At 61.6% G+C, this 27,949-nt stretch overlaps 1 protein-coding gene across 2 annotated transcripts; it reads left to right on the top strand.

Moving 5' to 3' along the window:
* The first annotated feature begins 535 nt into the window (after positions 1–535).
* Positions 536–27,650, top strand: TTYH3 (tweety family member 3). Of its 2 annotated transcripts, XM_037008351.2 has the most exons (15): positions 536–876; positions 13,266–13,435; positions 13,515–13,626; positions 13,734–13,954; positions 14,147–14,242; positions 14,667–14,739; positions 15,004–15,079; positions 16,989–17,044; positions 17,730–17,822; positions 19,573–19,665; positions 19,872–20,008; positions 21,583–21,756; positions 22,244–22,319; positions 22,946–23,044; positions 24,605–27,650. In XM_037008351.2, the coding sequence occupies exons 1-14, from the start codon at positions 754–756 to the stop codon at positions 23,024–23,026; spliced, it is 1,581 nt and encodes a 526-aa protein (XP_036864246.2). In that variant the 5' UTR covers positions 536–753; the 3' UTR covers positions 23,027–23,044; positions 24,605–27,650. The 2 variants fall into 2 exon arrangements, with proteins under 2 accessions (XP_036864246.2, XP_017518414.3); XM_017662925.3 differs by lacking the exon at positions 22,946–23,044.
* The last annotated feature ends 299 nt before the right edge of the window (positions 27,651–27,949 follow it).

Below are 27,949 nucleotides of genomic sequence, written 5' to 3'. Positions count from 1 at the left end.
AGGTAAGAACTGAACCTCCCTGGTCCCCTTACACACTCATTGGATCACACTTTGATGTTCCAAGCACTTTACACTCTTTGTACTTCCCTTTCACAGGGGAGGACATTGGTGCACAGAGAGGTTAAGTAGTTCGCCCACTATCACAATGACCCAGCCAGGCTCTGAATCCACACCGGCCTTATTTGACAGACAGGCCACCGAATCCCTGGCAGGTAGCCTCCGAGTGCTTGCAGACCGACGCCCGTGGTAGCTCGCTGAACATGCCCGGGGCCAGAGCAGCTCCGCGCGGCCGGGCTTAGCGGGCGGGCGGGCGCGCGCAGAGCGCGCGGCCGAGCGGGGAAACCCCGCCTCCGCGCCGGGCACTTCTCGGCAGGGGGTGGGGCCAGAGTGGGCGGGGCCTAGCGCAGCACGCCAATGGAGGCGCAGGGGCGGGGGCCGGCGTGCGGGAGCGCGCTAGGGGGCGGGAGGGGGGGGGCGGGGACTCCGGCGGGAGACCAATGGTGGGACGGGGTGGGGCCTCGGACGGAGGGCGGGGGAGCGCGGAGGCGCTGGCGGCGGCGGCGAACAAAGAGGCGGCGAGCGCGGGCGGCCGAGCGGAGCCGAGCGCAGCCGAGCCGGGCCGAGCCGGGCCGGGCCGGGCCCAGGAGAGCGCTGGCGATGCGGGAGGCCAGGTAGGGGTCGGCTGGCCCCTGAACCCCGCACTGGGCCAGCGAGGAAGCCCCGCGGCCGCCGCGCGCCCGAGGCCGGCCCGCAATGGCCGGGGTCAGCTACGCGGCGCCCTGGTGGGTGAACCTCCTGCACCGGCTGCCCCACTTCAACCTGCGCTGGGAGACCACCAGCAGCCAGTTCCGGCCCGAGGACACCGACTACCAGCAGGTGACGCGGGACCCCGGGTCGGGGGTCGGGACCCCGGGTCACGGCCCCCTCCTTACGAAGGTCTGAAGACCCTCCGTCCCCCACCGAGGGTCACGGCCTCAGTCTTTAACTAGGGTCGTGGGCCCCCCGCCCCAAGGGTTGCTGACCCCTCAATTTTTGGGGTCTAAGGACGTCCCCACCTCCCATGGACGTTCACGGGCCCCCTCCTCGTCTTGGGTCATGCTTTCTTCTGGAGGGTCATGAGGCTCCCCTCCTCCAGAGTCTGAGACCCTCATGCCCCTCCAGGGTCCATGGCCTTCCTGCAGTTTCTAGCCTTCTCTGGTTTCACGAAGGACCTCCTTTCTGGGGTTATGTGGACCGCCTCCCTCCCCTCTGCGGAGCCCCCTGCCAGCTGTCAGCTCCAGTCCAGGCCCCTGTCCCTCACCCAGAGCAGTCCAGGGAGCCCCCTACCCAGAGGAACCCAGGGCCCTGAGACCAAGGTGATGCTGAGAGGACTGGTTCAGCTAGGAGGGGATTCCTTGCCCTCTGTCCCCAGCTGGAGCAGCCTTTTTGGTGGGTGAGTGGGCCATGCAAGTGCCAGCTCTCCCTGGCCAGTAATAACCTTTGCTGGGCAGCCAGGCTGTGGGATGTACACAAGGTGCCCTGTGCACTGTGGTGACACCTGGCCTTCCCAGAGACCCAGCTGCCTGTGGCCCCTGATGGAGGGAGGCCTGCCCACAGGAACACCAGGTGGGCCTCAGTCCGGGAGGCTGGAAAAGGGCTGAGCCTGGGCAGAGGTGGGGGGCAGTGGCAGCCATTTGTTGCCCTCTCCCAGGTGACCAGACTCTTTGCGTAGGACCCGGGGCCTGGGGCTATGCCAAGCCCCAGCGCCACCCCTATCACTGAACCAGTCATTTAAGTGCAAGGCAGGGGACCAGACATTTCCTTCCTGCCTGGGGATCAGGATTTTGGAAGCCCCCTGACCAGAGTGCCTCTCTGGTGGTCATTGCAGAGCCCTGGGGTGGGGTGGAAATGGCTTTGCTTGTCCAGATGGCCTGGGGTCCGGTGTTCATGGACCATGTCACACCTCGGCTATTCAAAACTGTCCTGTGTGGCTTCCCTTATCCAGAGAAGGGAGAACAAGAAGCAGTGAGTGAGTGAGGGCACTCTGGGCACCCCAGCTGTGCAGAGGAGCCCGACCCTTAGCCTCAGTGTTCTCCTGGTGCCCACTCCCAAGCCCTGCTGATCAGTTCCTGAGCAGATCAGAAAGGGGGTGAGGGATGGGCCCAGGCACGCCCAGAGACAGCAGGATTCTTATAAAACCCAACACCCACATTCTAGAAGTCCAGCGCCAGGGGGCCGCCAGTGTGGGGGCTCTGCAGGAACTTCCCAGTGTGCTGGCCCCATCACACATGCCCCCAGCCTCTGCAGGCCAGGAGCTGGGCTTTGTTCTAGGAAGTTCTTTGCCACTTATCAGTTCTGAAGCTCCAGGGCAACCGCCAGGGCACCTGGGTGTCTGTGAGCCTCACAGAACTTCCCTGCTGCCCAGGGCTGCCACCTGCCCTCCAGGGCACCTAGGACACATGGTGGGGAGTGAGCAGGGGCCTACGCTGCAGCCTGGGAGGCTCGGGAGTGGTGGGCAGGCCCAGGGACCAGTAGTGGCCTGGCCTCCCACAGGGCCCTTGTACCCTCAGAGGTCCTTGGTCCCTGCCCCAGACCCCTATAAGCACTGCTCCCTCCTCTGCTGTGGGAGGGCTCTGACTCACCCTCCTGCCTTCTCTCCAAGGAGCAGAATTAGCCACGGAATAATTCACACAGTGTGGAAACCAGCCTGTCTCTGTTCCCCTGCTGCCTCCGTGCCTTGCTGGGGGCTGTGGAGTGAACCAGACCTGGGCATGCTTCCTGCCTCTGTGCTGTGCTTTTGGGCAAGCCCTTGACCTCTCTGAGTCTTTCCTACCTCATCCTGAAGTCTGTGCTTGCGTACCTTTGCACAGTTCCTGTGTTGATGCAAGGGCCCGGTGCTCCTGCTCCATGTCGGGTGTGCAGCAGACAGAGCTCCTTCCTGGGTGGGCAGGCAATGGGTCGGCATGGGCTGTGGCCTTGGGCTCCATCCTGCCTCCCCTGATGGAGCATTCTTAGCTGTCCAGGGGCAGTGATCCCATCCCACATACCCTTGGTGGGTGGCGGACCCCTTGTCCTCCTGACCTAGGGTACTCCTTCATGGCCTGGGAGCCTGTCTGTGTTGGCTCCCAACCTGGACTGCAGGCTGGGCCCAATCCCTGCCTGGTGGGCTGCCCAGGGCAGAGGTGGGGCCTGGCTGAGTCCAGGGCAGTGGGGGTGTATGTGGCATGGGAGACTAGCTTTTGTCCTTCTTTGCTATTCCTGCCTCACCGTCTGTTGTTGGGAGCCCTGGTGGAACCCCCTGGAAAACCCTGTGGGCCAGGCCTGTTTGGGGCACTGTTTGGGGCTATCTATTACCAGCCCTTTCTCACACCAGCCTGGAAGGTGGGGAACATTACCTCCATTGTACAGACTAGCAAACCGTACAGTCAAAAAGGAGACGGGCTCAGAAACACATAGTGAGTAGTCAGTAGGGCCAGAATCCTGCTACAGAACTCTTGCCCCTGTGACACTAGGAGCCAGAGTCGGCCCCAGGGTCAGGGGCTTCCTGGACACCCCCCCTGCAGGGGAGTTAGGGATTAGGAGCTGATGGGGGTGTTCTGAGGGCTCCCAGAGCCCTGACTGGCCTTACACTGGGGGGCTTTAGAACCTCTGCAAGAGCAAGAGTGGGATTTCATATCCTAAAGGTTTGCAGTTCCTCCTGGGACTGAAGGTCTCCAGCTTCATATTCCCAAGGCCTTTGTCCTGGAGAGCAGGGGCTGCGGGGCCACGTACCTGTCTCTTGGGGGCCCGTGACATCTGTGGGTGGGCAGACCACAGGGAGAGCTGCTGCAGGTTCTGTGGGGGTCTGATAGGGTCTGTGGGTGAGCAGGTGCTTGGAAGGAGGCAGAAGGGCTTGTGTGGTCTGCTGTGGCCCCCCTGGGGCTGGGCCATTGCCGGCAGCCAGCATGCCCGGAGCTCCCCTGCAAGGGACAGCTGAGTGGGTAGGAACTCCCGGTTCACAGAGTGGGTGCAGGCTCAGAGGAGAGAGGGTCTCCCTGGTGGTCATGCAGCCAAGCTGGCAGGCCGGGTGCAGTGTCCGCTTCATGGCAATGGTCAGGCCCATCATGGCCGGTGGTTGCCTCTACCCCAAGTCTACACCCACTGGGGGGCAGGTGTTGGGACCAAGCTCAGCAGGTGCTCCACCTGGCCCTGGAGCCAGGTCTGCATTACCAGGTGCCATTGCTGGGCCCTTCAGTGGCTTCTGGTTGTCAAGGGTCTGAGGGTGTGGTGCTCAGTTCTGTCCCCAACACTGTGCTGCTCTGCTTAGGGGATTTGCCGGGTAGGGACATTAGCTGTCTTGGCCCTGACCAGGGCTCTAGGTCAGGCCCCGAGTGGAGTGCCCTGTGGCTGTGGACCCCAGGCCGCAGCTGCTCTGCCGGAGAGGCTCATGCTGATTGTAAGAGTTTTCTGGGGAGCCATGCCATGGCCTTGGGGGTGGGCACCATTGCCCCTACAGAAGCAAAGCTGGGCCCCTGGAGCCAGCATCAGTGGGCCAGAAGACATGGGCGGCTCTAGCCCAGCACCCCCTCCCCCAGGACATAGCACCATGTGGTTGCAGAGTTGGGACAGAGGCCCCAATCTGCCAGCAGGTATTGGCTTAGGGGAGCTGAGCAGGTGTCAGGGCCAGGCCTCGCCCCAACCAGGCAGCTCTGCTGAGTCGTTCCTAGAGAGGAGGAACCGAATCTGCAGCCCAGAGCCTGGGGCATGAATTTGGGAAGTGCCCCACGTGGCCCCCGAGGAATTGGGACATGTTACAAGAGCCAGCCCTGGGCCCTTGTGCTGGGTCAGGACACACACACACGGCCCTCACGAGGCTCTCAGAGGCATGGTCTTGGGATGGATGAGGGCACAGACCCTCAGACAGGCTGTTGAAGCTCAGGGGGGCACATGCTGGGCACTGTGTCACCTGTAGCAGGGAGCCGCTCATGTTGCTGGAGGCAGGCCACTTTCCAGAGGATGCCCCCAAGCTAAATTCCTGAGGAGGGGCCTGTAAGTACCCTGGCAGAGATGGGATGGCAGATGCCCTAGAATCGGGTCTGCTGCCTGCCCAGCAGGACTCCCGAGGAGTCCACCACACTGTGGGCTTCTGGGGGGCAGCAGGTACCCTTTGTGCCTTGGGTGGGGCTGTGGTGGAACCTCCAGACAATGCCAGGGGTAAGATGGGGCTGTACTTGGTGCCAGCTGGCTTTTCCAGAGCCAGGGGAAGGCACCTGGGTGTGGAGTGTGTCCCCAGGAGCAGGGCCAGGTGGGTCTAGGCAGGGTGGATCCAATTGTGCCAGGGCCTGTGTGTGAGCTGGGAGGGCTGGAAGGGGGCTGCACAGGACCCATGAGCCTCCCTTTCCACCAACACCAGGGCTTTTTATGTGTCCTGGGGTCAAAGCTCGTACACACATGTACTACCCTCAGCCCTGGTTGGCGTGCCCACCTTCCTTCCGCCTTGCTGAAAAGGGCTGGCTGAGGCCTGGGTCCTCCCGGCCAGGGGCCTGGGTTCTAAGGAGTAGCTGTGTGAGGGGCTCTGTCCCATCCCACAGGCACCCAAGGTGGCTGGTCCTGCCCTGTGTTGGCTGCAGGTAGGGGTGAGGCTGAGCAGCCCAAAGCCTAGGTGGCCTCTTAAGCCTCTGTGGGGTACCAGGCACGTGCTGCCCTCCTGGCTCTGTGCTCTCTGGGCTGGGTTCCTGACCACTAGCACTCTGAGGCTCCCTTGTACAATCCAGCCCTGGCTGAGTCTGGGCTTGGGCTCTACCCCCGAGCTGCATCTCCCTGGGAGAGGGCAGCCCTGGTGGCTCCTGACTGCATCTGAGGCCTGTGGTCCAGGCCCCTGGGATGACCAGTGCAGATGAGCCTGGGGAAGAACGGAGGAGTTGCCGGGACATCACGCTGGAGTGGGGGTGGGGGTCTGTGAGAATGCCAGGACTCTGGCAGACAGGAGGGCAGGCCCCCAGGCCTGGAGGGTAGCAGGGCGGGTGCTGGGCCTGGAGGTGACCGGCCAGAGCTTCTCTTGGGGCCTCTAACCCCGTGTCGCCGGGCCCTGTCCAGGGGATTCTGGGTGAGCTTTGTGTGTGCCTGTGAGGATGTGAGGGCACAGCTGGTACGTGTCCATGTGCAGCCCAGTGGCCTGGACCTTGGACCTCAGGGTGGGAAGACTTGGACAGCGTTGGACCCCTCTCAGGCTCCCACTCTGCTGCCCGCCGTCTGTGCTTTTACTTCATGCACGGCCACGAGCTCACCGTCATGGAATTCGTGAAACCCAAGCCTGGCTCAGTGGAAAATCTGTTTTTAATTTCTGGTCGGCATCTGGGAGCTGCAGCCAAGTGTGTTAGAGGGGTGGGGGGCTGTGGGCTGCACAGCCAGCATGGCTCCCAGCTCAGCTCTGCGGCCCAGGCTGTTAGCACCCACTCAGCCTGGCCCAGGAGGTGAGAGGAGCCTTTTCCATCACCCCTCACCCTCAGCCTCCTGGATTCCCCACCTGGTCTCTTTCTCTGGAGAAAGGCTCTTGGCCATCTGGGTTGGGTGGGGCACACCGCAGAGGCAGTGGAGGGGCCTGCTGCTCCCCATCCTGCCCTGGCCCTATCCACCAGACCCTCACTCTGCTGCCCAGAGCTGTGGGCTCAGGCCTGGCCCTGCCTGGTTGCAGCTCAGTGGCCCCTTAGGACGCAGGTCTGCAGCCTGGACCTTGTCCCGGACCTTTGGTCACACCTGCCCCTCTGTGCATGCTTGCCCCACCTCATGGTGCCTTGCTGGCACCTCCTGACCCCAAGATGGCAGTTTAGAGGGCCCCCCTGACGCTTCTGCAACCCCTCGGTCCTCTGCTGGCTCCCAGCCCCTGAGCTTCCAGGCCTGAACTGCTGGGGTCTTGTTTGTCATGCCCATGGCTCCTGTGCCAGGCCTGGTGCTGAGGATGCCACACTGACATTCCTTGATTTCAGGGGCCAGCCCTGGGCCGAAGGCGCTGGTGTGGCGGCTCAGGCTTCCACACTCCCGCAAGACACCGCAGTGCAGGGCAGCACGAGACTTGGACTCATCTTTTGTTTGGAGCCTCATACTGAGGCTTGTCTGAGATGCCTTTGGGGAAGGGCTGGCACAGGGAACCTAGCTGGGGGTACTGCTGGCCGAGGCCTTCTCTGGGGGCTCAGCTTGTGGGTCTTGCTTGTCTCTGTCATGCCACAGGCAGCCATAAGACTCCCAGACTGTAGTCACAGCAGCCTGGGCTAGGATCCCAGCTCTATCTCCCCAGCTTGTGTGACTTTGAGGAAGTTCCCTGGCCTCTGGGAGTCTACCAGTCACCTCTGGACTGCTGGTCCCCAAGTCTTCCCTGCCCCGTGAGGCCCAGTGCCTGGGTGCTTGGGACGGCCCGCAGGGAGGCACCCCACTGTGGCCGGGGTTGGGCTCAGGGGGCAGCCAAGGGCCCACACTTCCCATCAGCCCTTGTGAGGGGCTCCCAGTGGTGCAGGGGCTCCAGCTTGACCATGGGCTGTAGTGGTCTGCAGAGGAGTGAGTGTGGCTGCTGACTGTTACGGTGTGTGTTCAGCAAGCGGTTGGTCTGTCACTCTGGTGTAAGGTCCTCGTGTGGCATGCTTCCACTTGGGCCTCCAGGTGGGGCTGCCAGGAGCTGCAAGGACCCCCAGCTGAAGCTGCCTATGCAGGCAGCCCATGGCTGTGTGTCCCGGGGTTGTGGTGATCTGAGCTGGCACCCAGCCTGGCTGTGTGCATGGGTGGGGTGCAATGCCTGTGTGCTGACAGGCAGTGTGTCCAGGCCAGGTCGTGGGGGTGGAGCCTGCAGGAGTGGGTCCATGTTAGGGCATGGAAGGGCAGGCTCAGGGCCTGAAGTGTGCCTATGGATGGAGCTGAGCCTCTTGCTACCAAGCTTTTGGTAAAAGCTGGTGGCTCACTGTGAGCCTTCCCTTCACAGGGCTGGCTTGGGGCCCCTGTGTACCCTGGGGCTGAGCCAGAGATCCCTTGACCCTGTGGGACCACCCACCTGCACAGGGAGCCAGCCGACTATTACACAGAGGACAGCCTCTGCCCTGGGGCCCCTCCTGTCTGCTGTGTCCCGGCCGGTGGCTGGGGCTTGTTAGGTCCTCCGACAGGCCTCAGACCTGGGCCTCAACCCCAACTGGGATGGGGTAGGCATTAGACCCTCAGCTCTGGCTCATTGGGTGTTTCCAAAGTGGGTGGGGGCTTTCGGGGGCCTTAGGGCCTGAGGGAGAGTCTGGGGGAAAGGGTAGGGGCCTTGTCAGGGAACAGACTCTGTGCAGGGGCTGCAGGGGCTTTGAGAAGGGTGACCCAGGACTGAGAACAAGCATCAGGGCCGGAAGGGGTGGTGTGCGTGTGTCCACGCCATCCTCCCTGCCTGCTCCCTCACAGAGCCCAGCGCTCTCCTGGCGCCTCAGGTGGCTGGCCGGCAGGGAGGACGTGGGCCTCAGCTTCTCGCCTCGTCTCGCCTGACCAAGTGCTGGCATCACTTCCTTCACAGACGGAAGATTCCATTTGGTCAGAGCCCAGATGCTGAGCAGACATTTCCCATTCTCTTTCTGAATGGGCCAGAGGAAGCCAAGGGGCCGCCAGCCTGGAAAGGGGAGGCGGGGCCGTTACGGAATGCCAGCGGAAGGCTGTTCTCTCAGAGTCTGGCCTCAGAGACAGGGGCAGAGGTCACTCTGGGTGTTTGCAGGCCCCTGGCAGGAGGAAGTGCCTGTGCTGGGCACCCTGCTGCCTGGCTCTGGCACCCGGACAACGATGGGCCCTGTGTGTTCACAGCTGGGCCCACCCCTGATTCCTGGAGTGTTCCTGTGCAATCCAGGGGTGTGCCGTCACCTTCCCATAGGGTTTGGGGAGGCTGTCCTGCTACAGGCCTGCAGCCTGCCTTCTGGGGCTGCACTGGGGCCCCCACGAGCTGCCAGTGTGGTTGATAGTTGAGGCTGGCCCCATCCAGGGGGAAAACATTCTGACAGAGAGAAAGCTGCCTCAGCCTCTAGGAGCTTGGGATGGGGAGCAGGGAGGCCCCACATTTCTGAGGAACCGGTATGTGCCAGGCCACAGAGCCAGAGGGGGCACCACCCCTGCTAAATTGCTGAGCTTAGGGGGGCCTTTCTAGCACCCCACTGGGTGTGGTATGGCTATCAGACCCAGCATGGTTGGTGGAAGTTGGGTCCCTGTCCTCATGGTCCAGAGGGGCTTCCTGGAGTTGGGCAGACAGACCAGGAAGGGAGGGATGCCTGGCTCCCCGTGGGCAGGGCTCTGGGGGTGACCCGGGACACCTGGGCCCCCAGGGAAGCCTCTGGAAGTGACCTTCCTCCCTTGGTGCCCCTCTGTTGGCCCCAGGACCTGGCCCCCCCCATGCCTGGACACTGGTTCTACCTTTGCTTAGAACCCTGAATCTGCCCTGCAAGGCAGGGGTGGCCGGCAGCGGCAGCCTCCCCAAGGGCAGGTAGCCAGCTGGCTCCCTCCCCACCCCCAGCCTCTGGAAGGGCTCGACACCCAAGTTCTTGGGGACCACCCTCCTCCAGCTCATGACCTCGGGGTCTTCAGCCAGGGGCCTGCTGTGCCACCACTGCTGGGAACTCACAGGGCAATGGCTCCTGTGTGTTCATGTGAACCTGCATGTGAATATGGGTGGGGTGACTGTGTGTGAACATATTGGTGTAGATGTGTGCATGTGAATGTGGACATTCGTGGGCATGTGTGGCCATGCGTGGGCATATGAACGTGCGTGTGGCCATGTTTGTGGGGTGAATGTATGAACATGCGTGTGTGGGTATTCAGGTGTGGATTCGGGCAGGTGTGGGCATGATGTGCACATGCCCCTGCTGTCTGAGAGGCCTGGGCTCCCCTCCTCTTGAGCAGCCAGGGTGCCTGCTTCCTGCACCCAGCACACCAGGCTGCATGGTGACAGCCGGCCCTGGAAGCGCCCATTGGGTACTGACCATTCCTGGGGGATCACCACGGAGGTGCCTTCACTCATGGGATCCACACAGTGGCCCTGTTAGGAGAGGGCTATTACTGTCTCCGTTTCATACGTGGGGAAACTGAGGTAGGGGTCAAAGTAGCTGACTCGAGGTCACGTTCTAAAACTAGGCAGAACAGCATTTGAACCTCAGCACTGGCTCTCCAAGAGCTGTGCTGCCCCTCTCAGGCCTGAGTTTGGGGTATGGCTATGGGGGATGGGCAGGAGATGCCCCCCCACCCCCACCCTGTTCCTGTCACTGAGCCTCTGTCCAGCAGCAGGCAATTCTCAGCCTCTTGGTGGCAAGGCAGGAGTGTCGCTCCCCTCCATCTCAGCTGCTGGGGGACTAGGCACCAGCAGGGACTTTGTGACAGCACATAAACCCAGAGGGGCCCAAATTCGGCCCTTCTGCCATGGGACAGCCTTAGAGGGGCTGGGAAATGCTTGCCTGGGACCCAGAGAAGAGGAAGCAGGTACAGGGCGACAGAGCCTGACCAGAGACCACACAGCTCACATGCAGAGCTGGGCTCCGAGCAGGGGCCTCCCAAGCTCAGCTGAAAGGAGCTACTACCAGGTCTCTGGTTTGTGTTGTAATTGTAAAAGTAGCGTGCATTCATGGGCCAAGTACAGCAAACCCACAACAACAAACTAAACAGCTGTGTCAAAGCTGTAGAAGGCAACCCCAGGAAGGCAGGAGCTGCTCACACCCACCTGCGCAGTGCCCAGGGCCAGGGCAGCTCCTTCGGGAGTGCCGCCTGTGGCCAGCTCACCACTCAGCACCCCCAAGCCTCGACTCTGAGTGTCCTTCTGACCTGGTTGAGGCCCTGCCTTCCCAGCAAGGTGCCCCAACAGGCCTCGCCACATGCGCCTTCCTCCAGCCCAGCAGCTCCAAAGGCTGAAAGAAGCGTCTCTTGGGTGCCTGGCTCCTGACAAGCTTCCCAAATGAGCGGCCAGCCCCGCCGTGCTGGGCCCACCTTGGCCAGGTGCTGGGCTCTCGCCTGACCCCATGTGCTTATCTCGCCTAGTTGTCCCATCTGGCAAATGGGAGTGGGTGGTCCTGGTGCCACTGAGACAGTGCCCCAAGCCTGCGACCTCTTTGCTGAGCCCTGATGACTGAGCGCTGGACTTGCTCACTGCCAGACTGAGCTCTGCCTGTGCCAGGCTGGGTGGGCTCAGGGACCCACCTGGGATCCCACCCGCCCTATGCCCCTGTCCCCTGGCTTCATCACCCTGGGAAGGATTTCCTCGAGAGGATGTGTGTAGATGTACTTGCTTAAGTACCAGCCCCGAGCCAGCTGTGTTTTGGACTTGGGGGTGAGAAGGGTGGAAGATGGGGGTCCTGCAGGAGAAGAGGTGGGGTGGGAGTGCAGGCTTCTCCAGTCAGGGGCACCAGGAGGCCTGTCAGAGCGCAGAGGGGGCCTCCAGAGGGCTGCCAACACGAAGCAGATGGGGAAGATGGGGCTGGTGGACATGGCCCAAAGAACCTAAGGGGCCAGGGCCAGCAGGGCTTTGAAAGGGGGCTTCTGGTGGAGGCTTCTAAGTCGGAAGTGGGGGTGTCCTGATCGCTGGTTTGGGGGAAGGGCTCTCGGAAAGGAGCTCCAGGCAGGTGGAGTAGAGGCAGTGGCTGGGGACTGGGGGTGGGCCTGGTATGGAAGTGCTGACATCCTCTGCTTGTGAGCAGGGAACAGCGGGGCCCATGGCCCCTCTGGTCAGTGGGCAGACTGTGCGTGTGAGGGCAGGCCCTGGGAGCTCTGGCACCCGAGGTTTACTGACAGCCTGTGCTGGCGGTGTGGGGGCTGCCGCTACAAGGCCCCTTAAGGTGAACACCCCTGCCGTGACTGTTCAGTTGGTGCCTCCCTGAGCAGGTACAAGGTGGGAGAGCCCTGCCTTGCTGTGGGGCTGGGCTGGAGGCGTTTGGGGCCAGCAGCTCCTGTGGGGTGGAGGGTGTTGCCATCCTCCCTCTGCTGCCTGGCAACTGTCCCCTGGGAAATGGCCCAGGGCTGCCATCCAGCAGTTCCCGTGGCTGAGCCTCTCCTCTCTAGGGGGCCACAGGGGGCAGTGGGCCTGGAGCATTCCACCTGATGGCTCCCTGGCTCAGGCCCAGGGACAGCCATGCTGCTGGGTGTTCAGACATGTGTGCAGGCCCCCCTGCTCGGGATGTCTCTGCAGTGCTGTCTGTAGGCAACAGCAGCTGAGAGGTGCCCAGTGGTCACAGCTCAACTCCAGTGGCCCCCAAGGGTGGGTGCCTCCGAGTGGCAGGCCTTCTGTGTGGTACTGGCCCTTTCTCCGCCATGAGGTACGCATGGTCGGGTCCAGCCTGCAGCCATGTGCCCCCACTCCCACCCCAACAAGGGGCATGTGGGGGTCTTGCCAGAGGGACTGTGACGTGGCACATGGGTGCTTCATCCACTCCTCCTCTGGTGCCAGTTTCTTTATCAGTGACCTGGAGTGAGGCACCAGGCCAGGCAAACTACCCAGGGCTGAGCCACAGTGGGTGTCACTGTGGGTCAAGTCAGCTGCTTCCTATGGGGGACACACCAGCCTCAGCGACGGAGGGTGTCGGGTGGAGGTGCTTCTTCCTCCCAGGGGCCTGCTGAGATGGGGTTGGAGAGTTCTGGGTCCTTCAGGCTGCCTGGGGCCCAGGCTGGCAAATATAGCCAGGTCCAGAGCATTCTTGGTGCTGGGGATGCAGCAGGTGGGGTCTCCTCCTGAAGGACATTGAGCCCTACAGCAGACATGGCCTCTATTGAGCCTCTGCCCACCTTACCTGAGGAGGCTGCATCATTTCCTTTTCACAAAAGAAAACAGGCCCAGGGAGATGGGAAAACTTCCCTGGCCATATGGCCAGTCAGCAGCCATGCTGGCCCTGCCCAGGGGCCTGGCCACCCCGACCCAGCACCGCCTCCCCATGCAGTTGGGGTTCCCTGTTCAAACATAGTCGGCCTTGGTCTCTGGGTCCCAGGCAGTGACAGGCTCCCATGGGGAGGGGCGCGGACTGGGAGGGACTAGGAGAGAGGACACTGTGGCCTTGCCCACCGGGCCCTCTCAGTGGGGTCGAGTCTTGGGGTCTAGTGCAGGTTCAGGACGTGAGTCTGGGGTCCCAGGTCTGGGTGACCACAGGAACATCTCTCAGGTGTCGGGGGCCGCAGCACCCGGGGCCGGGGACATGGAGGGGCGGGTTTAGCGGGAGTGTGTGCCTGGCCCCTCGGCCGGGCGCGTGGTCGGTTTGCCGGTCCCGGCGTCAGGTGCAGGCACAGAGCTGCGGCGGGGGTCCGCACCTGCAGCGCCGCCTACCGACCGTCCGCAGGCGCTGCTGCTGCTGGGGGCCGCCGCGCTGGCCTGCCTCGCCTTGGATCTCCTCTTCCTGCTTTTCTACTCCTTCTGGCTGTGTTGCCGGCGGCGCAAGAGCGAGGAGCACCTGGACGCCGACTGCTGCTGCACCGCTTGGTGCGTCATCATCGCCACCCTGGTTTGCAGGTGAGCGCGGGGGCGGGGCCTGGGCGGGGCCTCGCTGGCGGGGGCGGGGCCTGGTCTTACGCGCCGCGTCCTGTCGCAGCGCCGGCATCGCCGTGGGCTTCTACGGCAACGGGGAGACCAGTGACGGCATCCATCGGGCCACCTACTCGCTGCGCCACGCCAACCGCACGGTGGCAGGGGTCCAGGACCGCGTGAGTGCTGCCCGAAGGAGGGGCGCCTCCTGCCCTCCGCCCTGCTTGTGCGCGTGCTCCTGGGGGGGCGGGGGGCGGGGAGCGTTCTTACGGCTGGCCCCGCGCAGGTATGGGATACGGCCGCCGCCCTGAACCGCACGGCGGAGCCCAACCTGCAAAGCCTGGAGCGGCAGCTGGCTACGCAGCCCGAGCCCCTGCGAGCGGTGCAGCGGCTGCAGGACCTGCTCGAGGCGCTGCTAGGCTACACCTCTGCCATCCCGTTTTGGAGAAACCCGGCCGTATCGCTGGAGGCTTTGGCAGAGCAGGTCGATCTCTACGACTGGTACAGGTGCGGCCCGGCCCTCTTTCCTGCCAGTGGGCCCCCTTTACAAGCACCGATGCTAATTAATCCCCGTATTCCAAAGCTGCCTGCAGCTGCCCCTCGGGGCTCTGAGGGATCCAGATGCCTGCCTGCCCCAACACCCCCTTCTCCCTGTCCCATGGCCCCTGTGCTGGGCCCACACCTGCAATGTGCCCGCAGGTGGCTGGGCTACTTGGGGCTGTTGCTGCTCGACGTGGCTGTTTGTCTGCTGGTGCTGGTCGGCCTCATCCGCAGCTCCAAGGGTGTCCTAGTGGGGTGAGTCTGTGGGCCCCAGCAGAGGGCAGGGGCTGGGCTCCCGAGTCAGGCCGGCTTCCCTCTCCCCCACTCGGGGCCCAGCCACAGGGTCTGCCTGCCGTGGGGCCTCCCACAGTCGGGGAGAGGGAAGACCCTGAAGCACTCTAGTGAAAGCAGAGAACTGTGGCCTGCTGAGGAAAGGGCTCAGGAACCCACCAGGCCTTCCCACAAGCCGAGATGTGCCCACCCTGTCCCCACTCTCAGCCCCACTCTAACCCACTCCAGGTGGGAGGGAAGTTTATTTGTATTGGGCTCTCCGGGGCTCTGACTGCCCCCTGCGGATCCCCAGATCGCCCTGGGACCTGGTCCTGTGGCCTGCATCCTGACAGGTGGCATGGCTGTCACCCTTGGCTTGGGGTTGCTGAGTGGCTTTCTTTTCTCCAAGGGTCTGCCTGCTGGGGGTCCTGGCCCTGGTCATCAGCTGGAGTGCGCTGGGCTTGGAGCTGGCTGTGTCTGTGGTGAGTGGCGGAGGGGAAGGGTGATCCTGTCTGCTGGGCCAAGGGGTGGGGAAGCCACACTGTCCCCTTCCATCCTCCCTCGGACACTGAGGTCCTGAGAGGGGTGGGGACTTGTCAGCGGGTACATGGCAGGTCAGTGTCCCCACATTCATACTGTGCCTTCTGGGGCCTCAAACAGATCCTGGGAGGTAGGCTTTTCCCTAAGAGCTGAGGGATGGGGGGCTAGCTTAGTCACCCCTTTTTCCTTGCCCACACCCACCCTAGGGCTCCAGTGACTTCTGTGTGGACCCTGATACCTATGTGACCAGGATGGTGGAGGAGCATTCGGTGCTGAGTGGGGGTGAGTCTGCAGCCATGGCCAGGCTGAGGAGACCCAGTGAGCCAGGCCCAGGCATTCTTGCTCTTGTGGGGTCTCAGTCTGGGGGAGGCAGGACCCATCCAGATCAGGAAGCAAGTGAGTGAACATCATCGCTTTCCAAGAGTGGGCGGCTCTAAGAATGATAGGCTCTGTGTAAGGCCAGTAACAGTAGGGGTAGGAGCAGGCTACAGGGTAGGGGGATAGGGAGAGCCAGTCCAGGTGGCCTGCCAAAGAGGTGGCATTAAAATTGAGCCAGAGAAGGCTATGCATCTTGTGCAAAGGCCCTGAGGCAGAGACAAACTTGATGTGTGTATGAGGCAGAAAATAGGCCAGTTGGAAGAGGAGAGGGTGGCCCAACAGGGCTAGGTCAGGGGCAGGAATTTGGGCTTTATTCTAGGGAGGTTGGGAAGGATGGGAGACATGGCCCGTGACTGAGTTTCCTTTTCAGAGATTCTTTGGACTGCTGGAGTGATGAGGAGGGTCAGGAGGGAGGCAGGGAGGCATTCCTGCAGGCAGGAGACAGGTGCCTTGAGCCACAAGAGTGAGAAGTGGGCAGGCAGAGCCAGAGGGCTTCCCTGGATGTAGACATGGGGACAGAATCTCTGAGGACTCCAGTCCCTGTGTGAGCAGCTGTCATGGGGGCTGTGGACTGAGTTGGGGGAGCAGGTCTGGAGTTGGGACTAGGTGTGTGATGCATGTTGGGCATTCGGGGGGCAGGTGGAGGTGGGCCTCTGGGGTCTGGGGTGCAATGTGCAGTCAGAGCTGGGGGGTGCTAAGCTCACTGGCTTCCCCTGATTGCAGTGCTGTGTGTTCTGTGAGAGAAAAATAGGCGGGCTGTCCCTGCAGCACAGGGAAGACTACCTCCCTTGGGAGGGTGCCTGCTCTGCTGTCCCTGCCGCCATCCCTGCCTCGGTGCCATCGGCCTGGCCTCAACTGGTCCTCGCTGTGTGGGGCTCCTGGGTCCTGGCATGCACAAGCAGCCCCAGCCTCACGTGTGTGAGGCCGTAGACTGCCCTGAGCCCCACAAAGCCCGTGTGCAGGCTCCACGTACCGGGGCTGAAGTGAAGCAGGTGCCTTCTTATGTTCCCAGCACAAGCCTGAGGGGACTCCAGAGCTCTGGGGCTAAGTGCACATGAGGCTGCCCCAGCTGCGGCCAGCCCTGCCCTCAAGCTCTCACTCCCAGTCCCTGTCCTGAGAAGTGGAGGTGCTTCCCGTCCAAAGCCAGTGTTATTGTCTAAGGGGTGGGGGTGGGCAGGCAGGCAGGGTCCAGGGCTCCTCCCTGGGCTCCAGTCAGGCCAGGGTCTCCTAGGGTTTTTAGAATCAGAATTGTGAGTTCCATGGACACCGAATTCACACGTGTTTCAATGGGGACAGAACAAGCAGGCCACCTACTTCCTGGGCCCTCCAGGCTGAGAACCGTGGGCTGTGTACCCTCCTCTTTGGGGTGACATTCTGGCTTAGGAACTATTGTTCTGCTCAAGTGGCCCATAAGCAAATATTTCCCCAGGGGTCCTCTGACTCCCTGCCCATCCCTGTTGCCCTTCTGCTGCTCCAGAGGGAAGGGACACATGAGGATCCCCCACAAGAGGACTGTGCATGCTGTGCGGACCCTGCTTGGAGCAGAGGGGTCTGGGCCTGGCTCTGGGCTCCCTAGAGACCACCTCCCTTTCACACATGCTCTCCCACACACACAGCCACGTACAAATGCACAGACACAAATACACACATGCAGTGTACATGAGCACACGCCTATATATAGTGTGTGCACAGACATGCAGAAATGCACGTGAGGACATGTACACCCAGCAGACACATAGATGCAGATACACACATCCACGCACACGCCCCCAGACAGCTGGGGTCGCTTAGCTGCCCTGATCTCTCTCCACAGACATCCTGCGGTATTACCTGGCCTGCTCGGCTCGTGCCTCCAATCCCTTCCAGCAGGTGAGCTTCCAGGCTGCTCCCGCCCTGGGAGGCCAGGGCAGGGCATGAAAGAGACCAAGCAGGCCCAGATATCCACTGCCCATCAGATCGGGACCTGGGAGCTGTCAGACATCAAGTTGGTGTCACTGACTTCCCCTGGGGTCACCGCCCTGATGCCCTCAAAGCAGCCTTTAGGGGTGGCCTGCTTAATGCCACCAAATCTGTGGGATTCCTTTCTTTTTTTGGGTTGTCCTGGGCCACCCCTGCTGGGCCAACCTGATTGTCCAGCCGGCACGAGGCGCCCAGGGATACCTCACTGAGGGAGGGGTCCTGTGCCCACTCTGGAATAACAGGACAGGCCATCATGGTGGGATTTGAAGGGAAACCTTCCAGCCTATGGCCCGTCATGCCTCACGATCGCACAGCCCCCCGGGATCCTAAAGCTCACCCACCTGCTGTCCAGACGCCGTACTCAGTGATCTGTGTTTTCTTTGGGTGGGTGCGCAGCGTATGGGGGCCCCAGCGAGGGGTGTCCCCTTTGCCCTGCTGCAGTCCGGCTTCTCTGGGGACTTCAGTGGCCACAGGCTGGGTCCCTCAGGCCGGCAGAAGCTGGGGCACCAGAGCTCACCTGCCTCATGGGCGGGTATGGGAGGGAGAAGTGGGCTGCCTGGCCCTGCTGGAATCAGCAGGCCTCTCTGTGGAGCAGAAGCTGTCGGGCAGCCACAAGGCGCTGGTAGAGATGCAGGATGCTGTGACCGAGCTCCTGAAGACTGTCCCCCGGGAGTACCCAGCCACCAAGGTGAGAGTGGGGTGCAGACTGGAGGTCGGGTGAGCCCCACGCAGTGCATGCCCCTCTGCTCATCATGGCGTCCTCCCTCCTGCTCTCCACGGGAAGTTGCCCTGTCTCCTCTCTACACTCCCTTCATTGCCCTAGGGATTTTAAGAACAATTTTGTTCTTTATTTTAAAAACAATGCAAACTCTTCATATTTAAAAACTGAGGAGATGGATCAGATGCAGGGTGGAAGGTCCACCTGTCCAGAGCCTCAGAGCAGGGGCACCCAGAGCATCCAGGAATCGCAGGTGCTCTAGTGTTGCCCAAGGAGCTCTGGGGTCTGAGCACTCTCACGGCACATGGCTGTCGCTGCTCTTGGGAGGTGCTGGCCAGCCGGCGGGCTCCACAGGGCTCCCAGCTGTGAGCAGCCAGCCCTTCGCTAATAAACACTTCCCAAAACTTACATTAAAAAAAAAATACAGCTTATTAAAACTCCTTCCTCTTACTTCTGCTGCAGCCAGGGCCCCTCCTGGCTTAGTGTGAGGCAAATAATATGTTAGTAGCTGGGGCCACTGTAACAGAGACCACGCTGGGCATCTTAGGCCAGCTGGTCCTCTCCCAGTCTGGAGGCGGAAGTCTAGGTGTGGGAAGGGCTGGTGTTCCTGAGGCCTCTCCGCTGGCCTTGCAGACGCCATCTCCCTGTGTCCTCCCCAGGTCGTTCCTGTGTGTATGTCTTGATCTTTCACAGGGACAGCAGTCAGAACAGGGCCCACCACAATGACCTCACATGACCTTAATTACCTCTTTAAGGCCCCTTTTTCAAATACAGTTGATCCTTGAACAGTGCAGGAATTACGGGCACTGACACTGAAGATCCACATAAAATTTTTGACCCCTCCAAACATAACTACTATTACTATTGCCTACTTGCCTAGCCTCTTGTTGACTGGTGGCCTCCCCAGGAAGGTAGTCAATTTACACGTTTGTGTGTTACATAGATTATGTACTGTATTCTTACAATAAAGGTAAGCTAGAGGAAAGAGTGTTTTTTCAAATTGTAGCAAGTCTCCAAAAAGTTTTCTGATATGTATTTATTGAAAAAATGCACATATAAGGGGACCCTGCAGTTCAAACCCATATTAGTCAAGATCAGCTATACATACAATCACGTTCTGAGGTGCTGAGGGTTAGGAGTGCACCATATGGATTTGGGGGACACAGTTCAGCCTGTAGCAATAAGTTAGCATATCCTGAAATCCATTTCAAGCTTGCAGAGGGTCCTTAGAAAATGTAACAGGCAGTGTTGTGTCTGATGGCCATTCTCGAGGGAGCACCATGTCATGTGGAGAAGATGGAGAAAGAGGTGTCCATGTGTACACACACACACACACACACACACAGGCTCTACAGGGTCAGGCTCACTCTACAGTGTTTTAGATAATGTTTTGTCTTAAAATGTCATGAAAATGTTCCCTTGTCTTTAATTGTTCCTTAAAATAAGATTCTTAGAAGAAGCAGGCCCATGTCAGGAACCAGGTGGGTGTTTGCTGCCCCTCCTGTTAAAGGGTCTACACAGTAGTGGCTTCCTTGGGCAGGTGGTGGCTCCCACTCTCCCTGCCACCCTTGCATCCTCAGTCTAAAAGCTCTGCGTCCTTAGGGCCTGTGCCAAGACCATGGGGCTAAGGGTGGTCGTGATGGCAGCGTATGGGGTGGACAGGGCCCTGAGGTGCTCCCAGGGTACGTGTATACTGACCTTGTGTGGCGTGTGCCCCCAGGAGCCCCTGCTCCATGTCCAGGAGGTGCTGAACGGCACAGAGGTGAACCTGCAGCATCTCACTGCCCTGGTGGACTGCCGGAGCCTGCATTTGGTGAGGATGGGCCTCCTGGAGCCAGGCAGTGCACCTGCGGGTGGCGAACGGCTGGGGGCAGGGCACGGTGGTCGCTCAGGAAAGGAGGTCATCAGCGGATGGTGGATCCTCAGCCCAGCCTCAAGTCGGGTTGCCAGGCCACTGTGGGCTGGGCCAAGGCCCCCCCATGCTCTCTCACCATGCCTCCCCATCTCTCCCGGCCTCAGGACTACGTGCAGGCCCTGACGGGCTTCTGCTATGATGGTGTCGAGGGCCTCATCTACCTGGCCCTCTTCTCTTTCGTCACAGCGCTCATGTTCAGCTCCATCGTCTGCAGTGTCCCACACACCTGGCCACAGAAGAGGTAGGGGCTCAGGGCTTGCCCCAGACCACATAGCATGCAGGATGTTTTAGGGACAGGCCTTCTGGACATCCGTGTCCTCGTCCCTAGAGACAGGGACACATGCCTGCTCACCTCCTAACACCCTCTTAGCCTCTAGTGACCATGAGGCTGGCAGGGCCGAGATGAGCATCTTCATTGTATGGATGGAAACCTGGGCTGAGAAGCTCCCAGCCCAGGTGATGGGCAAGTCCGCAGCAGGCAGGGAGAACCAGGCTCTCATTTCTCTGACTGCCAGCCCATGGCCTGTGCCCTCCTGTGCCTCTGACCGGCTGGCCTTGGAATGGAGAGCTGGCTGGCTGGCTGTGGGCTCAGGGTTCGGTAGGGACGGTGCTGAGTGGGCCTCCATGGCCTGCTCAGTGGGTGGCCAGGATGGCATCTCTCCTGAGGCTGTTATGTCCTTATTTTCGCAGTGGGATCCTAGTGGCCCCAGGGAGACCCTCAGTCTCCTGGTCAGTACAGGTTGACTGGTGTATGGCCCTCTTCCCATGCCTGGGCCCCCGCAGACCCACCAACTCCCCTCCCATTTGGGCTACGGCTACGTCGTGGTGACCCAGCTTGGGTGGCACAGAGCCCAGCTCAGGTCTCTTCTGTCTGGATTTCTGCTGTTATTTTCTGTGGTGGTGGTGGTGGTGGTGGTAGTGATGGTGTGATAATACTGGTCGCACCGATAATGACGGAGACGATGGTGATGAGGGCAGTGGTGACGGTGGTGGTGATCGTGATGGGGGCTGGTTGTGTGGTGATACTGGTGGTGACTATGAAGTTGACACCTAAGCAGGAGTGGCTAAGAGCACAGCCCGGGAGCCACATGGCCTGGATTTAGATCCTGGCTCTACCATTGCTTGTTGGGTGACCATAGACAAGTCCCGTAACCACTCTGGGCCTCAGTTTCCCTAAATGTAAAGTGGGGTTGTAAGAATATACGCCTCTGGGGATCGGGCACCGCAAGAACCACTATGTGGGAGCACTCGGCCCACTGCCCTCACTGTGAGGACACCCTCTGCCCAAGGTGACTCAGCCCGTGGGGAGTTGGGACGAGAGCCCAGGCCTGGCCAACCTGTGCCATCACTGCCAGGCAGCCCAGCCCTAAGTCCTGGGGACTGGGCTGGGTTGATGAGTTCTGAATGTGCCAAAGGCCTGACCCGCGGCCCCCTTGCCTTGTCCTGCAGCGGCCTGAGCGGAGAAGGGTATGGCAGGCCAGGGGGCCGCAGAGTTGGGGACGGGGCTGGGCTCGGGCTGCTGGGGACAGATGGGCCTGTGGGGGCCCTGCAGAGCCAAATGCAGGTGCCTCCACTTCCAGGCCCCAGCCCTCTGTGCTCCCCAGGAGGGACCCTGCCCCTTCTCCCAGGCAGATGACGTCCCTGTGTGCAGGCTGAGGGACAAACCTGTGGCACCCCCATCTCACCGAGGACAGAGCCAGGGCCCTTGCCCATGGTTCTGTAGTGTGTATTTTGGGGGCCAGGATTGCGAGGTGTTGCTGCACTGGAGCCCACCCCCTGGGGGTCGTGGGCCTGAGCCAGTGTCCCTCCCTGCAGGGGCCCTGAAGAGGATGGGGAGGAGGAGGCCGCCCCAGGGCCACGGCAGGCACACGACAGCCTCTACCGGGTCCACATGCCCAGCCTGTACAGCTGTGGCAGCAGCTATGGCAGTGAGACCAGCATCCCGGCCGCGGCCCACACTGTCAGCAACGCCCCGGTCACCGAGTACATGTGAGCTGGGCTGCGAGCCAAGCCCTGGGGGGCAGGTCCGGCCTTGGCTGGCAGCAGAAAGGTGGAGGGCTGGAGCAGGGGCAGGTGGGCCACGTCAGGAGGGGGCCGCCAGACAGTAGAGACCACGCCAGGGCTGGGCCTCAGGGGCTGTGGTGGCTCTGCCCAGGGTCGGCCTGGCAAGCCTGGATTGACACCACGGAGGCCATTTGGTCAGACGGAGGGCCTGTGTGTACTGCCCACTGCAGGGCGGTGTGTGGCTGGGTTAGGGGGCTCTGGCTGGGCTGAGGTGGGCAGCTCTGAGCCCCTGGTCACCTTGCCAGGTTCACGGGACCCCTTGCTAGTGGGCAGCATACAGGGTGGTGACCCCCACTGAGGTCAGGATGGAAGGGTACTGTGCAGAAGGGGGTGGGCACAGGGTCTGCTTGGACTCAGCACAGGGCATGTGTGGCGAGCACACACCCACGGTCCCTCTCTCCTTGCACCACAGGAGCCAGAACGCCAATTTCCAGAATCCCCGCTGTGAGAACACCCCCCTCATTGGGCGCGAGTCCCCGCCGCCCTCAGTAAGTCTCTGGGCGGGAGGGCGAGGGGCCCCAAGGCCTGGGTGGGCACACTACAGCCGGGGGGCTCTCAGGTAGGCATCCCGCCTGTGTAGACAGACTGGCCAGAAAGCACCTGGGGTCCAGGGTGGGTGGCTGGGGCCAGCTTGGTTCTCGGCCCTGACTTCTCTCCTCCCGCTCCAGCCTGCCCCACTCCTTCCTTGACTTCCTCAGCTCACCTTGCAGATATCAGCCCCTGGCTCTTCCAGCCATGCCTGGTGACCCCTCTGGCCTCATGGATGAGACACAGAAAAGAGGGGACAGGGTAGTTTGGTGCCAAAGAAAGGGAGCTTGCAGAGAGGAAACCTGGCCGGCTTCCTGGGGGTGGTGGGCTGCCAAAGAGAGGGCCAGAGAGGCCGAGTGCCACCATACTTTAGAAATAGCCACACATGTGGTGGCCCCATTGTGCCCTGCAGCACGCAGCTGGCCTGGGTGCCCCAGACCTGGACCAGGGGCAGGGTGGGCTCCCAGCCATCCTGTTGTGCTCCAGCATCCCTGGTCGGCACTGCTCTGGGCTAGGCCTGCACCCTGGCGTTGAGGCCACCCTTTTTCTCTCTTTCCTGCACCCCCTCCTCCCCGGGCCCTCCTAGCGCTATCTGGCTGCCCGGGACTCTGGCAGTCTCGCAGGCTGGCAGTTTAAGCCCATGGACAGTGCCCGAACATTGTGGTGACTGCCCTCAGAGTGACAGGTACTGACCCACCCCAGGTCCCTTGCCCGCCCCTCCTGCCCACCTGCACCCCATTCCCTCTGCTCGCTCCTCCCCTTCCCAGTGCTGGCCTGGGCCCATCTGACATGCTGTAGGCCTGTCTCAGCTCAGTGCCCATTGGGTCAGCTCTGGACTGGTGCCCTCATGCCAGGGGCAGTGACCCTCCTCCCCATGCCTGGCCAAGCTACAGGTGGCCCCAGCCCCTCTTAGCACCTCCCAGCAAGGAGATGGGGTACGCAGATGCGTGGGTGTGTCTGGGCCTGATACCCAGGCTCAGGGACCGGGTGAGCTAGGGCCCTGGGGTGTGGCTGGCAGGCCCACCTGAGGTGCTGCCCTGCATGCCCAGAGGTGCGCACAGGCACATGCAGGCCATGTGCAAGCTGCTCCTGACAGTCCGTGCATAGCGCTCTGTGGACCTGCTTGGACTCCTCAGGGCTGCAGGCTGCTGCCCACCATCCCCATCCCAGCTGCACGGCCATGGAAAGATGGCTGCCTGGCACTTGCTGCCTCTCCTGGTCTCGCCGCCCCTCCTGGCATGCCTTCACAGCTGCCTGCTGGGTGCTTGTAACCTTTCCAAGCAGGAGCTCCAGGGGGCTCTCGGGAACCAGGGGACACTGTCTCTCCTGATTTGGGGGCTGAGGTGAGGGGGCTCAGGTTGCTGGTGACCCCCAGGGTCAGTGGGGTCAGTATGTGGCTCTGGAGTCAGTCTGCCAGGCTTCATACCACTGGCCACCCTTGGCACATGCCTCTGTTCCTACCCCCACTCCATGAGTATGTGGCCTCTGCACACTGTCTGGCCATAGCACGTGCCATCCACAGGTGTGTTTATTGTGAGCACACACCCACACACATGCCTTAAGTAAGACCCTAATGCTTCAGGTTAGATGAGGGTGGCCAAGATATGCAGGCTGTCCCCTCCCCCAGCCGCCTCTGCACTGCATCCATGACCTGGAGAAGCCCACAGTCTGGCTCCCCACCCTGAGTGGGCAGCAGTGCCCCCAACCTGAGGGACTGCTGCCGCCCAGGCCCTCCTTCCCTCGGCCCCTGGAAAGAGCAACTGTGGTGGCTCCTCCTGCTGTGGCCAAGGTCTGGGCCCTTGCGCACTCTCTGACCTTTCCTTGACCATAGCTTGACCCCAGTTTTGCATGATGCCCTCCTCCTCCCAGCCCCTCAGCTGGGGTCCCACGGGGGAGGCCTCCCCACAGCCCTCAGCCCAGCTCTGTAGGCAGCCTGTGTGTGGCCTCAGGTCCTGTTTGGCGAGTGGGTGTGGTTGGGGGCCTCCAAGCTCTGGCCTGTGGGGTGTGGCACTGAGTGCTTGTGTCATCATGGGGAGAGGAGGCTGAGCCCCACCTGCGCTTGGGGGGCAGCCAGGGCTGGGGAGTTGGTCCCTGGGCCGGCTGGCTGCAGCTGAACCCCTCCCCCCAGGGCTCTGTCAGTGGTCCCACTGCCTCCTGCCCCAAGGATGCTTCTGGCTCGCCGCACCGAGGCCTGTGCTGGGCCGTGTCCAAGGCCCTGCTGACCGCCTCCCCTGTCTCCTTCCAGTACACCTCCAGCATGAGAGCCAAATACCTCGCCACGAGCCAGCCTCGCCCCAACTCCAGCAGCAGCGGCCACTAGGCCCCCTTGGCCTGCCACCTGCCCCACGTGCCAATACCCCTGCTCCTCCTGCGCCACACTGCCGCTTATATCCACGGCCGCCCGCCGGACCCTCTGCACGTTCGCCAAGCCCGCTGCAGGCACCTCTGCAGCCACTTGCCCCTCCTGTCCCCCCTCTTCCAGCAGGGCTGTGGAGATACCCGGCATGAGCCCTAGGCCGGGGAGATTCAGGGGCCCTGGGCCCACGCCCTCTCCTGGGGTCACCTGCCTGAACACACAGGAGCACCCTTGGCACCATCCTCACCCTTCTGCCTCCCAAGGATTTGGGTGTGCAGAGCCCTTCTCTGGGCCAGACTCAAGGTGCTTTGTCCCCGGCACTTCCTCCAGCAGCTGGCCCTCCCCTGTGGTCTGTCTCCTTTCCCCGCAGCGAGATGCTTTTCCTGCACCCTCCAGGCTTCTGTGCCTCCCTTCTAAGTTCACAGGCAGCCTGCGCCCCCTCTGCCGGGCATCTGGAGGGACATCTGTGTGCCCGCCTGTTCCTCTCCCGCGGGACACACCCATGGCACCTCCACGCTCCTCTGTGCAGCATCGTTGACCTGACCGCAGGCCTCTCCCACCAGGTGCCAGAAGCCTAGGGAGGCCCCGATTTCTCTGCCTCCTGCCCTGCACTGCTCTCCCTTCAGCACCCCTCTGCCCGTGGCTCCTGGTCCTCCTTGGCCAGGACAGCAGGTACCACGCCAAGCCAGGCTGCTCACCCAGTGCTGGCTGCCTTCTTGGTGCCAAATCCCACCCACCCCGCCCCGACTTGGCAGCTTTGTTCAGTTCGTTTGCGCTAACAACGTTTGTCATCTCTAGGGCAGGTGGACTGCAGGCCAAGCGCTGCTCACTCCTCCGTCCCCTGTCCGTGCAGGACAGGCAATGTCCCAGAGCCCAGCCTCGGGGCCCCAAGCTGGCTGTGAATGTGCCCTTGGCCCCTGCCACCCTTCTTGGGACTAACCACTAACCTCACCCCAGCCTCCAAGGGTGCCCCCGGCTGACCCTGAGCCAGCTGGAGGTCCCCAAGTGCAGGCTGGAGATGAGGCCCAGCAAGCCAGCTGGGAGGCAGGCTGGCCTCGCCGTTTCTTCCTGCGGTGCTGCTGGGGCGGGGCTGTAGACATACAGGCAGCCTGAGGGCCTGGAGACCCCTTGCTGGGCAGGTGCTGCCCCAGGAGGACTCGCCCTCGGGAACTATGTCCCTCGGGCTGTAGGACCAAGGTCCCTGTGGCCCCCGTCTCCCTAACCTGTGAAGTGGGAACAGGGCTTCCCTAAGGTGCTTTTGGCTTTAGTGTACAATGTTTGCTGTGTTTCTGCTGTGGAGCCATCTCCAGGGCAGAATGGGGAGCCCCCTGCCAGTCCCAGCCCTGGCCCAGCCAGCCTGGAACAGAGACGGTACAGGGGCTCTGGCTCGTGTAGCAGACCTGGGGCAGCAGAGGGCTGTGCAGCAGCTGCGTGCGAGGGCCCAGGTCCAGGTCTCATGGCAAGCGGTGGGCTCTTCCTACCTGAGCAGAGGTAGCCTTCTTCATCATCAGCCTTTCTTTGTGCTGGTGTCTGGGACCAATGGGTGAGTTGGGGTGGGGGACAGGCTACATCTGCCCTGGTCCTGTAGCAGCCTCTGCCAGGGGAGGGGAGGGCAGTGTGTGGGCAGAGGAGGGCCTGGGGCCTGAGCCTTGCATCTCAACCCCTGGGCATAGCCAAACCTCACCGCAGGGCACTGTGTTCCCCTGGCCCCCTGGCTGCTGCTCTGGGCCCCCACAGCAGACCTGCCCACCCTTTCCTCAGGCTCCACCTCTGGCCCCAGGTCAGGAAGGAGGCCCAGCAGCCCTGTCCAGTGGGCACGCTGCCACCACTCAGAAGCACAAAAGGCTTTCTGCAGCTCCAGTGAGGCTGCCCGCAATGTGAATGTACATAGCATGAGAAGCAGGTGGTGCTGGGTGGGCCGTGGCCCTGCATGGGCTCGGGAGTCTCGCCATGCGTCTTGCGCATATGTCCTCATCCCGTGTGGCTTCCCCCAGTCCCTCTGCTCATCAAGTCTGAATACAGGGAAAGGGGAAATGTCAGAAGGGTTCAAACCCAAGCCTCAGCCCTTGAGGGGGGAGGGCGGGTCCTGCCATTAGTTTTCTTTCTCTACGTTTTCGGGGGACCCTTTCTGAAGCACTCCCATTGCAGTGATCTCCCTACACCCACTCCCTTCTCTGCACAAGTGGACGTTGCTCCCCTCAGGCATTTTGTGGAGGGTCCTTAACCACGTGGGGACAGGAAGCCTGAGGGGGTGGGAAGTAGGATCTCCAGGTCATGAGGCCCACAGGGTCCAGCCAGCTCCGAGGCCTCTGATAGGCTGGGCCAGCAGGAGGCGGGGTCCAGAGGGGGAGACTGGCTGAGGGGCTCCCTGTGCAGGTGTCCACTCTTGGGCTGCCTTGCCATGCCCATCCGCCCCATCTCACTATGCAATTCCAGCCCCAGCACCCCTCCCTGCCCAGGACCCCTGCCAGCCTGGAGAAGAGTGGGTGACAGCCCAGGTCCCAACTAGGTGATGGGTGGGGACCAGGGTCTTTTGTGGGGGACTTTTCGTTTAACCATAATGATTCTGTGCTGTACGACTTTGTATTTGTTTTATATATATATATATCGGTATAATTTCGTTCAGATTCCAGCCCTCCCTGTTCCCCTCCTGGCCTTGTGCCCCCCCACCCCCCAGTGTGACCTAGCATCCAGAAGGAACACGGGGACTTGAGGCCTGCACCACTCAGCATCTTCCTCCACCCTCCGTAGGGCCATGGCTATACGTGCTGTCGCTGTGGTTTTTTTTTTTTTTAACTGGGGTTGGGGTTTAATTTTTATTTCTTCGGGGGCTTTATTTTTCTTGGCAAATACTAAGAAATCTCGTCAGTGTAATTTCTGTGGTTTCTATTCAGCTTGGATTTCGTGTTTTAAAATAAACAAATTTTAAAAAACAGGCCTCTTCCTGAATTTTGGTTCCTGCCTGTCTGTGGGCAGGGCGCGTGTGCGGGGAGCCAGGGAGCCATTCAAGCTCTGCGCAGAGTCCAGTGGGAGCGGGCCTCGGGTCTGCACAGCGGGCAGCTGGGGCAGGGGCCAGAGGTCTTGAAGTAAAAGCCTCCCTCTGAGGTCACACAAGTGCCGGAGGGGCCCGAGGGGATGGGGTAGTACCGCTTGGAAAGGCGTCAGGCCTGGCCTAGGGCAGGGATGCTGGAGGGTGCCAAGTGGGAGCACGGAGCATTTCCTGAGCCCCCACTG

Source organism: Manis javanica, chromosome 10, assembly GCF_040802235.1.
Source record: "Manis javanica isolate MJ-LG chromosome 10, MJ_LKY, whole genome shotgun sequence".
NCBI classification, from domain to species: Eukaryota; Metazoa; Chordata; class Mammalia; order Pholidota; family Manidae; genus Manis; species Manis javanica.
This window is presented reverse-complemented; position numbering and strand designations above follow the sequence as displayed.

What these genes read in the sequence shown, in the direction of transcription:
- TTYH3 (XM_037008351.2), top strand. Translation starts at nt 754, where the DNA reads ATGGCCGGGGTCAGCTACGCGGCGCCCTGGTGGGTGAACCTCCTGCAC. An exon ending in GCATTCGGTGCTGAGTGGGG is followed by an intron (nt 15,080 to 16,988) that starts GTGAGTCTGCAG and finishes CTCTCTCCACAG; the next exon opens with ACATCCTGCGGTATTACCTG. An exon ending in GCCCCGGTCACCGAGTACAT is followed by an intron (nt 21,757 to 22,243) that starts GTGAGCTGGGCT and finishes CTTGCACCACAG; the next exon opens with GAGCCAGAACGCCAATTTCC.